The sequence below is a fragment of the Ahaetulla prasina genome, chromosome 4, assembly GCF_028640845.1.
Source record: "Ahaetulla prasina isolate Xishuangbanna chromosome 4, ASM2864084v1, whole genome shotgun sequence".
NCBI classification, from domain to species: domain Eukaryota; kingdom Metazoa; phylum Chordata; class Lepidosauria; order Squamata; family Colubridae; genus Ahaetulla; species Ahaetulla prasina.
This window is the reverse complement of record NC_080542.1, coordinates 143128540-143140775: the sequence shown is the minus strand read 5'-3', so window position 1 is coordinate 143140775 and position 12236 is coordinate 143128540. Positions and strand designations below refer to the sequence as shown.

At 42.3% G+C, this 12236-nt stretch overlaps 2 protein-coding genes across 2 annotated transcripts in view; one reads left to right on the top strand and one right to left on the bottom strand.

Annotated features, from left to right (window-relative positions):
• The window catches only part of TTC21A (tetratricopeptide repeat domain 21A), a 56293-nt gene extending 55216 nt beyond the window's left edge, over positions 1-1077 (bottom strand). The window contains exon 1 of the mRNA XM_058184048.1: positions 1051-1077. Within this exon, the coding sequence (XP_058040031.1) occupies positions 1051-1077 (27 nt within the window). The remainder of the gene's footprint in view (positions 1-1050) is intronic.
• A 385-nt stretch (positions 1078-1462) lies between these two features.
• The window catches only part of GORASP1 (golgi reassembly stacking protein 1), a 29582-nt gene continuing 18808 nt past the window's right edge, over positions 1463-12236 (top strand). Inside the window, exons 1-3 of the mRNA XM_058184052.1 lie at positions 1463-1792; positions 4690-4770; positions 9363-9566. Coding sequence (XP_058040035.1) covers positions 1730-1792; positions 4690-4770; positions 9363-9566 — 348 coding nt within the window. The 5' untranslated portion in view covers positions 1463-1729. The remainder of the gene's footprint in view (positions 1793-4689; positions 4771-9362; positions 9567-12236) is intronic.

The following is a 12236-nucleotide window of genomic DNA, read 5'->3' as shown; positions in this document are numbered from 1 at the left end:
GGCGGTTCACAGGCATATAAAACATCAATATACAAATTAAAATAATCCTTAAAAAACTTATTCTAGCGCCCGAATTATTAAAAATAGAAATATAAATATAAAATATAAATATTAAAATCAATTTAAAACCCCTCTAAATTTAAAATCTAAGCCAGTCCTGCACAGATGAATAAATGTGTCTTGAGCTCGCGACGGAAGGTTCGAAGGTCAGGAAGTTGACGGAGTATGAATTACATATTCATACTTACATGTATACTTACATACTGTATAGTTATTTCATGCTTACGCTCATATATACTGTGTGACAAAATAAATAAATAAATAAATAGTAATTACGGTACATGACCCTGGCAACCATCATAAATACATCTAGTTGTCAAGGGTCCCAATTTTGATCACGTGCCCAGAGGGAAACTGCAAGGGTTATAGGAAAAACGGTCAAAGGTCACTTTTTTCACTGCCATTGTAACTCCAAATGGTCACTAAATGGCTGTAATTCAAGGACTATCTGTACACCCAGGGAATTCCTTGGGTTAAAAACACAAGCATAAGTGTTTTCTTTTAAGGATATGTTTCAATGCCTCAGCTAATTTAAGATGATTTCAACTGCCAGCATCTTTTCTTTTCACACTTCTTGAAACTGCTGAGGTTGAGAAGCATTGCCCTTAAGGCATATTTTTTTAAAATTTCATTTTGTCACAACAGTATACACAAACATTGTCATAAAAAAAAACATATAATGAAGAATATATATATATATATATATATATATATATATATATATATATATATATATATATATATATATATATATAAAGAATATGCATCAGCTATACTAATTTGAATATTATATATATATGTATTTAAATTTAAATAATAAAATATATAAATATATATATATATTTATATATATTTATATGAACTGTTTATATGAACAGTTTTATGAACTATTTATATGAACCCATCTTTCGGTTAGTGTTCCCAGCTGTATCTCAATAGCTGTATTTTTATATCAGAAACACGTGTATTTTGGGAGCGTGTGGAGACTACCATGGACTGGGGATCCGCGACAGCCATCGCGCCCTCTTTAAGGAGAAGCGAAACCGCATTGACCCGGGGAGGGGGGGGCTGTCGCCAACCTTGGCAACTGTACGACTTGTGGACTTCAACTCCCAGAATTCCTCAACCAGCACAAGCTGGCTGAGGAATTCTGGGAGTTGAAGTCCACAAGTCGTACAGTTGTCAAGGTTGGAAACCTAACCGACAAAGCGCGCGCCACAGACCGGTCCCGGCCCCGCCCCGAGATGAACGTCTTCAGCAACCAATCGCGGAAGAGCTACTCCTCCTCGCCGCCACGCCCCTTCTTTCCTGGAGAGCGGCGGATTTCACCTTTCCCTCCTCCCTCCTCTCCGGCATTCTTCCCCTCCCTGCATGCGAAACGCCAGCTTTTCCCGCCCCCTTCCTTCGTTGGCTAAGCCCCCGTCGGGGACGCTCTTAGGCGACTGACGGGCGCTGCAGCCTATGAGGCCGCGCGTGCGTCGCTCGCCTTGCTTTGTTGGCTGTTCTTTTTCCCGGCGGCCTCCGCTGCCGCGCATGCGCGCCAGGGGCTTGCAGCGTTGGACGCTGTCGGAGCGGTGTTCGTTGGCGGCGATGGAGACGGCGGGGGAGCCGTTGAAGCCGGCGGGATCTCCTTCTCCGAGCGCTTGAGTCGGTGTCTCACCGGGCAGCCATGGGGCTGAGCTCCAGCTCCGAGGTTCCCGACGGGGGCTCCGAGGGCTATCATGTGCACGGGGTAAGCGGCGTTTCCCTGGAGGGACCCCTCAGAGGGTGAAGACGGAGCCAACTGAGGCGTAGCCGGTCCGAAATCGAAGCTGGACTCCAGCGCCCATCATCCCCAGCCTCTGTGTGTGTGTGTGTGTGTATGTACCCATTGGCTGGGGATGATGGGCGCTGGAGTCCAGTCCATCGGGGGGGGAGGGCATGGGCTTCCACAGAAGGTTAGCCACTGCTGCCCCCCCCCGAAACTTCCCCCCTCCAAGACGTGGATGGACCCCAGGACCCATTGCTCTCACCCAGTGGACGGGGATGATGGACATCCATCCAGTATCTTGATGACAAGTGACCAGCTGGGGAAGGATCATGGGAAGCGCCTCCTGTGAGGCTGAGTGTAATTTTATTTATTTATTTATAATCCCCTTCTCTTTTATTATTTTTATATCTAACTCAAGGACATATCCAACCAGGCTTCTTCCTCTTTATTTTCCCCACAACAACAACAATCATGAGAGAGAGAGAGAGAGAATGAGTGACTGGCCCATCTGGCTTTCATGGCTAAGGCAGGACTTGAACTCAGGTGCGCTTGCTTTCTAGCTTGGTGGCTTAACCGCTAGGCCAAACTGCCGGCAGATGTCCTTATTTCAAGTATTTTCGTCCTGTTCTGCACCTGAAGAGGGTTCCAAACCAGCAGCAATCACACAGCCTCAATGGGAGATGCCAGTCCCCTAAGAGACCTGATCCAAGAAGAAAGCTGGAGAAATGAGAAAGACCAGAAACCCTTGAGTGGCTTTTCCTAAGGCCACTTGGGTAATTTCCTTGACAGCTCTATGGAAGAATTTGAGAATTGTCTTCCTCTAGGGGTATTTTTCTGACTCTCCAGCCTGACCTCTAGCTGAAATTCCCTTGCTGGTTTTTTATGCAAGCCCTAATCGGGGCCATTTAGCTTTGTTCATAATTACAGAAAACTTGCCCTGCCACCTGATACCTCAATTTGTTGCTCTTCCGATCAGTAAACTATTGCTTTGTCGGGAGGAATATTGCTGATTCATAGAACATAGTTGATTTTTTGCTGAACGTTAAGGCAGTTTGCAAAAGCTAATAGCAGTAAAAAGTAGTCCACCAAAATTGTATAAAAATAACTTTAATGGTACCCTAAAGCAGTTGTTGCCATATGTCTTTTTTTCTTCTGTGTGTAGAATCCAATCTTTTTTTTTTTGTTTTGTTGCTATTTTGCCATTTTTGTTAAAAGGTACATCCCAGCTTCAAGGATGAATTTGCATTGGTGAAAATAGAACATGACTAAACTTGTTAATATCTTGGAAGGATCACACTATATCCAGTTTGGTGTAGTGGTTAAAGTGTTGACCTAGAAATCAAGAGACTGAATTAGAATCCCAGAAAGGCAGCTGAGTGACTTTGGGCCAGTCCCTCTCTCCCAGGGTGGTGGTTGTGGAGAAAAGAGGAAGTATTATGTATATTTGCCGCCTTGAGTTACTTATAAAGGTGGAATAAAAATCAAATCAAATGGAGTAAAATGAAATTCTTTATTGGCCAAGTGTGATTGGACACACAAGGAATTTGTCTCTGGTGCATAAGCTCTCAGGATACATACAAGCAACAAAGTGATAAGTCATAGATCATTAATCATGAGATGCAATTATAAATCATAAGATGCAAACAATAATTGATAATCATAATATATCAATAGGAGAATATAGTAGGAAAGGTGAGAGGTGAGAAAGATGAGAAAATGACAAGGATAGTAGCAATAGAGACAATTACATGGGTAAAATATATTTAGGTATGGATATTTAGGGTAAATATCCATCTTTGATATGCTATGGGTGCTGTCTCCTTGATGCACTCTTCCTCATTGAATGTATCTGAATACATTTCTCATTCTGCAACCTCTATCCCAACAGTCAAATTGGTTGGGGGTGATTGGAATCCTGTAGCTTGGGTGGATCAATGATTAAGCCTTGTCTTTGCAAGATTAGTGCTGTGCCTTTTTAATATTGTGTGCAGAGGTTATGAGTCATAACTGCAGAAGTAATTTATTCTTTTTTTTAAAGGAAGGGTGTTGGGCGAGGTCTTGGCGTGAGATGTTTAACTTATTGTGTATGTGTGGGGCACGTTGCCCTTCCTCGGTGGCTTTCAGAAGTTAAGCTTCTTGAAATAACGCAAAGCCCTTCCGTATTGCTGGGTGTGCACACAAAGACATCAGATGTCAAACTTGACTTAAAGGAAATATTCAGAAATGCATTCCATGGATGTATGTTGAGACTAAGCTATATAAGTGCATTGCAAGAAGTTCTGCGGAGAATGTTTAACTCCAAAGTCTGAGAAATTTGAGATCCTTCTTGCAAAAGGATTAAAATCTCAAAATTGTGAACTCCCCAAAAAGCTTGCTAGGAAAGGAGGTGATGCCTGGCCTTGCCTCCTTTTTAATTGCCTTGGATCTTGCCTCTGGGACAGGGAAATAGCAGTAGCACTTAGACGAATATTCCTCTTCCTAGGGTTCTACAGCCCTCTCTGAAAGGTTTAGAGTCAGCATATTGCTCCCCCCCAAACAATCTGGGTCCTCATTTACTGACCTCGGAAGGATGGAAGGCTGAGTCAGCCTTGAACTGGTCAGAATTGAACTCCTGGCAGTGAGCAGTGAGTTAGACCTGCAGTACTGCATTTTAACCAATGCACCGTTACGGCTCTTTTCCAAATTGCTGGGCTGGGCAGCTTTGGTCTTGGGGCTCCAGATTATAAAAAACTCCTCCAGTTATTAATAACAGATGTTTATGGTTAATTATTTCAAGCACTTTTTGCATTAAGCATCCAACTTTCTTTAGGAAGTGCATTCTTATGCTGATGTTCAGTTTTATGCAATGTGTATATATGTCAACTTTGCCATTTTTGCAGATTCAGGAAAATTCCCCTGCTCAGCAGGCTGGATTGGAGCCATTCTTTGATTTCATACTTACCATAGGACACACCAGACTGGTAAATAACTAAGAGAAGCCAGTATTTTCTCTCTGTGTGTGAGTGTGTGTGCGTGTGCATGTGGGTAGTTGCCTGTGTCAGTGTTCTTGCAAATATCTGTTGGTGGTTCAGCTGACTTTATTTTTGAAATTATAAATTGCTTGAGTCAACTTTCACTCCCAGAGAATGTCCACTATTGGGATTCCTCCCAAATGCACAGATATAGGATAGGTGGTACCTGGCTCAATAGTAGTAAGTTGTGAGAGTGATCTTGGAGTCTTAGTGGACAATCACTTAAATATGAGCCAGCCGTGTGCTGCAGCTGCCAAAAAATCCAACATCGTCCTAGGCTACATTAACAGGGATAGAATCAAGATCACATGAAGTGTTAATACCACTTTAGAATGTCTTGCCCACCCCTGAAATACTGTGCCCGGTTTTGATCGCCATGATATAAAAAAGATGTTGAGACCCTGGAAATTGTACAGAGAAGAGCAAGATTATTAGGGAGCTAATGGCTAAAACATATGAAGAACATATGGTTGTAGGATTTGGGTATGTCTAGTTTAATGAAAAGAAGGACTAGGGGTGACATGATAGCAGTCTTCCAATATTTGAGGAACTGCCACAAAGAAGAGAGAGTCAAGCTATTCTCCAAAGCACCTGAAGGCAGGACAGAAAGCAATGGATGGAAACTAATCAAGGAGAGAAGCAACTTAAAACTAAGGAGAGATTTCCTGACAGAACAATTAATCAGTGGAATGACTTGCCTCCAGAAGTTGTGATTGCTCCAACACTGGAAGTTTTTAAGATTGGACAGCCATTTGTCTAAAATGATACAGGGTTTCCTGCCTGAGCAGGGGGTTGGACTAGAAGACCTCCAAGGTCCCTTCCAGGTCTGTTATTCCATTCTGGCCATGTTGATACATGATTGTGTAAAGGACATCATAAATGCAGATAGTAAATCAAATATGGCATGAATAATCAAATATGGTAAATCAAATATGGTATAAATAATATAAAGCAGGAGTTTACAACTTGAAGTCCTTGGGCCAAATTTCAGCCATGGTAAACGCAGCCTGCCTCTTGCTCCCTATTACCAATTCAATTGCTTCTTAGAAACCTCAGGAATTTAGCCAGTCACTTCAGGGAGAGGTGGGGAATTATGGCCCCTTTATGGCTTGAGGACACCCAGAATTCCTGAGCCACAAGTCATAAAACGGCCATAGTTCCCCACCCCTGCTTTAGGGTATGATATGAAGAACCGATCTACGAAACACGTTCCATGAAACACGTTCTGTTCTTTGATCAGCTTTCCAGAACTGGAGATGGTGGCTAGAACTCTTTTGTTCTAAACTGACCTGCTGGGAAATTGTGTGCAGAGGTTGCTGTCTAAACAACCATAGGTGGCCCGGTTTTAGGAAGGTCTGAATTCATTGATTCTTCCTCCCTTTTGCTGGCTTTGAGACTGAAAAGAATTCAGGTCCATCAGATGCAGCTTGTGGAAGCAAAAGCTGGGCTTGCAGCTCTTCGGTCCCTTTCCCATGCAGGTGCTAGGATTTGATGCAGGCATTGCAGCGCTTGTCTTCAATAGTAAGTACAGGTGGTCCTTGACTTACAACAGTTCATTTAGTGACTGTTCAAACGTTACAATGGCACTGGAAAAAGTGACGTAAGACCATTTTTCACACAACTGTTGCAGCATCCCCATGATCACGTGATCAAAATTCAGATGCCTGGCAATTGTCTTATATTTACAACAGTTACAGTGTCCAGGGATCTTACGATCCATTTTGGTGACCTAACAAGCAAAGCCAGTGGGGAAGCTGGATTTACTTAATCACCGTGTTACTAATTTAACTTCTGCAGTGATTCACTTAACAACTGTGGTAAGAAACATCGTAAAACAGAGCAAAATTCGCTTAACAAATGTCTCACTTAGCAACAGAAATTTTGGGCTCAATTATGTTTGTAAGTTGAGGAGTACTTGTAATGGGAATTGAAGTACAGCTGAATTGGGTGAGGGCTTATTTTTCCCTTTCTTTAAAATATATTCTTAGAAAGCAAAATCCAGTTTTTTTTGGCTGTCTCTAAAGAATTAATCGTGGCATGAGAAATCGCTCTGGACCAGGAGCTGAAGTGAAATTCTCCCATCATTAACATAACTTTCTTTTCTTTATATGTTTCATTAATTATATTTACTGGTTTTCTTTCTCACCAATTCTCTCCGACTTAGAGAATTGAAAAATATGCTGTGGAAATTAAAACTTCCAGGATTAACCCCAAGGCAAACAACCCTTCCAATAAAACAATTTTAAACCAAACTCAATAATAAAATTTATTATTACAATTAATACAGTGGTAACAAACACTTTTCAAGGGTTCTTTGGGAGAGCTCTAGTTTTAGCAGTTTCCAATACAGGTAGTCCTCAATTTATGATCACAATCAACCCCAAAATTTCCATTGCTAAGCAAGGCAGCTGTTAAATGAGTCATGCCCCATTTTATGATTTTTTGTTTGCCGTAGTTGTTATGTGAATCACAAGTTGTTAGGTGAATCATGTCATTAAGTGAATCTGGATTTTTCTGACTTGTCAGAAGCTCCCTAGGAATGTTGCAAATGACACTCCCAGGATCCCTTCAACCATCCTGAATACATACCGGTTGCCAAGCACCCAGAGTATGACTGATCACCAAAGTACGACTGATGCTGCAACAGTCATAAGTAGGAAAAATTGTCATTTTTTTCAGTGCTGTTGTAACTTTGAATGGTCACTAAATGAACGGTTGTAAGTCGAAGACTACCTGTAACGGTTACTGAAATGCCAACCTTATTATGTGGTGAGAGCACGTTCTGCATTGTCTCTACACCCTGGCTTGAGGGCATCTTCGAGCTTTTGAGTATTCAAACCTGTTTGGTACAATCAAACTGCCCCTTTTTTCACAGCTTTGTAAGTCAGACAAGGGAGGGTGTTGACTTCTTTGCTGAGTCACCAAAATCAATTCTCATTATTTGACCAACTATAATCCCCATTGTTAAAAATTAACAGATTAAAAGCTGCCCAACAAAGGCATGCAGAGATGAGAGTGAGAAAGAAGGCGCAGCTGGTAACTTCCAGCTGTTATTTCAGTTAGTCAACGTGGCAGTCTGTCATCGGAGTACAGGTAGTCCTCGACTTATGACCACAATTGAGCTCAAAATTTCTGTTGTTAAGTTGGAAGTATTTGTTAAGTGAGTTTTGGCCTATTTTACAATTTTTCTTGCCCCGGTTGTTAAGTGAATCCCTGCGGTTGTTAGGTGAATCAGGCTTCCCCATTGACTTTGCTTGTCAGAAAGTCGCAAAAGGGGATCACATGACACCCCCCCCCCCCGGAACACTGCAACCGTCATAAATATGAGCCAGTTGCCAACATTTTGCCAAACATTTTGATCATATGATCATGGGGATGCTACAAAGTGTGAAAAACATCACTTTTTTCAGTGCTGTTGTAACATTGAATGGTCACTATATGAACGGTTGGTTATAAGTTGAGGACTACCTGTATTATCTTTTTTATCCGTATCTATTTGCTTAGAAGTTACGTTTTCGTATTTGGGCTAAAAGATACTTTCTTTACATTTCACCCATGATTATAGTTTTGTTGATAAAATGACCTAAGTTCAAGCATTGCATTTTAAAAAACAAAAATATCAGGACAGGATAGAAATATTGGACTTTTCTTATGCAGATCCTGTTCTAAGGCAGCAGCTTCTGTTTGCATGGATAAACATCTAAATTGGCCATCACAAATTTCCAAGAATTTTAATCTTAATTTTTTAAAACGCAAACAAAATCCGTTAACAAAATCAGCCTCCCAAGCCAAAATAAATACTAATGTTGCCCGGCTCCATCCTAACTTTAACTAACCCCAAATAAAACTGGTCAGTAAATTTACATCAATTTACAGAATAGCTAATTCTCAACTCACGACCACAATGGAGCCCATAATTTCTGTGGCTAAGCAAGATGGTTGTTCAGTGAGTTGTGCCCAATTTAACAACCTTTTTTGTCACAGTTGCTAAGCAAATCACTGCAATTGTTGAGTAAATGTCATGAGTTCATTAAATGAGTCTGGCTTCTCCCATAGACTTTTGCTTGTTGGAAGCCTGCTAGAAAGGTGATAAATGATGAACCCATGAGACCCAGCTTAGTGCAGCTGACATAAATAGGAGCCAGTTGCCAAGCATCTGAATTTTGGGGGTGCTGCAATGATCATAAGTGTGAAAAACAATCATATGTCACTTTTTTCAATGGCACTGTAACTTTGAACAGTCACCAAATGAGTGATAACTCTCCACTTAATCTGGAAGTAGGTTGAGTGGGACTTGTTTTCCGTCAATAACTGTAAAATTAAATTTATTTCCAGATTTGGAGAGAACCAAGCTGGAAGGATGGCTGGCCATCTAGAATGAATAAATGAATGAGTGAATGAGTGAGTGAATGAATGAATGAATGAAATGTTGTTTCCTACTTTTATTGGCTACAGATGCTTCCATTCCAGGTTTTTTTTTCTGTGTTTGCTACCATGTCCAGATACAAGACCTTAATTTTTCTCCTCTCCCCTGCATATAGAACAAAGAAGGCGACACCCTGAAAGATCTACTAAAAGCCAACGTTGAGAAAGCTGTGAAACTGGAAGTCTACAACATAAAAACGATGAAAGTGCGCGAAGTGGAGGTCATCCCCAGCAATATGTGGGGAGGGCAGGGACTGCTAGGGGCTAGTGTGCGATTCTGCAGTTTCCAAGGCGCCAATGAACATGTCTGGCACGTGCTGGTAAGCAGGAAGGTGGAACTCTGTGTTGCATTGAGCTTTCTCTGATTGCTAGTCCTGATTGGTGGTTATCTCGAATCACAGCCGGATGATCAGATTTTAGCTTCTAAGAGGCACCGCTGGAAGAAGAGACTCTTTCAATGTATATTGGCAGGTTATCTGAAGGACCATCTTTTTTTGGTTACATAACCCACTGGAGTGGGATGTAGGGAATGTTCTCCCATCTCCTAATCTGACAGGATCCAGAAGAAGGGCCTTCTCCTTGGTGGCTCCCTCCCTGTGGAACATCATCCCCTCAGAGATTAGACTGGCCCCCATTTTAACACTCTTTTGCAAGGTCCTGAAGATGTGGCCTTTGCCAACAGGTCTGGGGAACCCAGAGTGGATGGAACTCATCAAGTGGCTGGTTTAATTGCTTGTTGTTGCCATGGAGTGTGTGTCGTGTGGTATTGTTTTTATTTTTATGTTGTTTTTTATTGTTTGTAGGCTGCCTGCTGAGAGAACTGGGAGGCAATATAAATCCGATAGATAGATAGATGATAGATAGATAGATAGATAGATAGATAGATAGATAGATAGATAGATAGATAGATAGATAGACAGACAGACAGACAGACAGACAGACAGACAGACAGACTCACTGACTGATGTGGCTGCCCCACTCAGTGATTCTGGGTGGGTATAGAATTAAAGACCAACAATATGAAAATTCCAGAAATCCCCATCCCCTTTGGTGGCAACAAACTCAATCATAACAAGCCTCTTGCTCAGTTCCAAAACAATCTGAGCTCCTCAGACTTGCTGAGACAACCTGTCTTCGGGGCCTTGTGGAAAAATAATAAAGATGAGGCCAACTTGGTTGCCTTGGGAATGATGTTCCAAAGGGAGGGAGCTACTACAGAGAAGGCCCTGCTTCTGTGTCCCATCAATTATCTAGGTGGGACTATCTATCCTGCCTTCCCACTCTAAAAGAGCAAGGAGAGGTGGTCCTTCAAAGGGTACACCTGAGTTAGACAGGTTAGGAGGGCTCCTTAAGTTCCTATGAAACCAGTTTTATTTATTTATCTATTTAATTTATCAGTGATTCTGGACAGCAAAAGTCAGCAAAAAACACCACAAACACAAAAGAGACAATTGATAGCGAATATGCTAACAATAAATCAAAACAAATACAGGTTAGTCCTTGACTTAGAACAGTTTGTTTAGTGACTGTTCAAAGTTATAACGTCACTGAAAATAGCGACTTATGACCATTTTTCACATTTAAGACCATTGCAGCATCTCCATGGTCACATGTTTTACATTCAGATACTTGACAATTGATTCATATTTATGACGGTTGCAGTGTCCCTGGGTCATGTGATCATCTTTTGCGAACTTCTGACAAGCAAAGTTAATGGAAAAGCCAGATTCATTTAATTATGTTACTAATTTAACAACTACAATGATTCACTTAACAAGTGTGGCAAGAAAAGTTGTAAAATGGGACAAAAACTCACCTAACGAATTTTTAACAACATAAATTTTGGTTATAAGTTGAGGACCACCTGTACAGTACAAACCAAACTACTTCAGACGCTTGAACAGAAACTCCAACTCCTATGAACAGTGAGCTAGCCAAGTCTTCAAGAATGTTCAAAAGGCCAACAGAAATTGGGCTAATACAATCTGTGGGGTGGATGACAAGGTTCAGAAGGTTCTTTTGGTAGGTTCTTAAATGGATGGAGTCCGTAGCATCTCATGCTTCTTGTGCCAGATGTGAGAGGATGGGTAGACATGACTGGGGAGGATGATCCTGCAAATAACCTGGCCTTATCTCATGGAGAGCTACTTAATAGCAGGGGTCTCCAATCTTGGCAAATTTAAGACTCGTGGACTTCAACTCCCAGAAGTCCGGCAAAGCTGGCTGAGGAATTCTGGGAGTTGAAGCAGGGGTGAAATGCTAAAGGTTTGGGAGAACCGGTAGCGGAGATTGGGGCTGGTTAGCCGGTAACAATCACTGCTTGGCCACGCCCCTGAACCACGCCCTGCAGCCTGCAGCCCTGCCATGCTTTCCTGCCTTCCACACAGCCTTTCCTTGGCCAGCTTGCAAAGGCAGGCAACCGGAAGGCCATGTGGAAGGCAGGCAAGCATGGCAGGGCTGCAGGGAAGGGAGCTAGCAGCCTACTCCCTTCCCTGCAGCTCTCCAATGCTTGCCTGCCTTCCATGCTGCCTTCCTGGCAGTCCCTGATGCCCGCTTGCCTTCCGAGATCGGCGTCCAGCCTCGCCTGGCCAGTGGGTGGGCAGGCGGCCTCTTCTCGGGCTGAGAAGGGTGGCGGAGTTGGCAGTGGTGTTCTGGGAGGGCAGGCGCCAGGCGGGTGTCCCAGGACTGCCACTGTCAGCCTTACCAATGCTCCTTGTCAGATGATCCCACCACTGGCTGGCCCGTTCCCTCCCCCTCACTCTGCCTGCCCTGAGAAGAGAAGGATGACCGCGGCGGATGGAGACTTGCTCCCTGTTTCAGAGCAGGAGCAAAGTGCCCCTCTACTTGCTTCTTTTTATTTATTATTTATTTATTTATTGTTTATATTTATATACCGCCCTATCTCCCAAAGGACTCAGGGCGGTTTACAGGCATTTTAAAAAACAAAAAATACAATAAATACAATTCTAAAAACAATTAAAAAACTTATT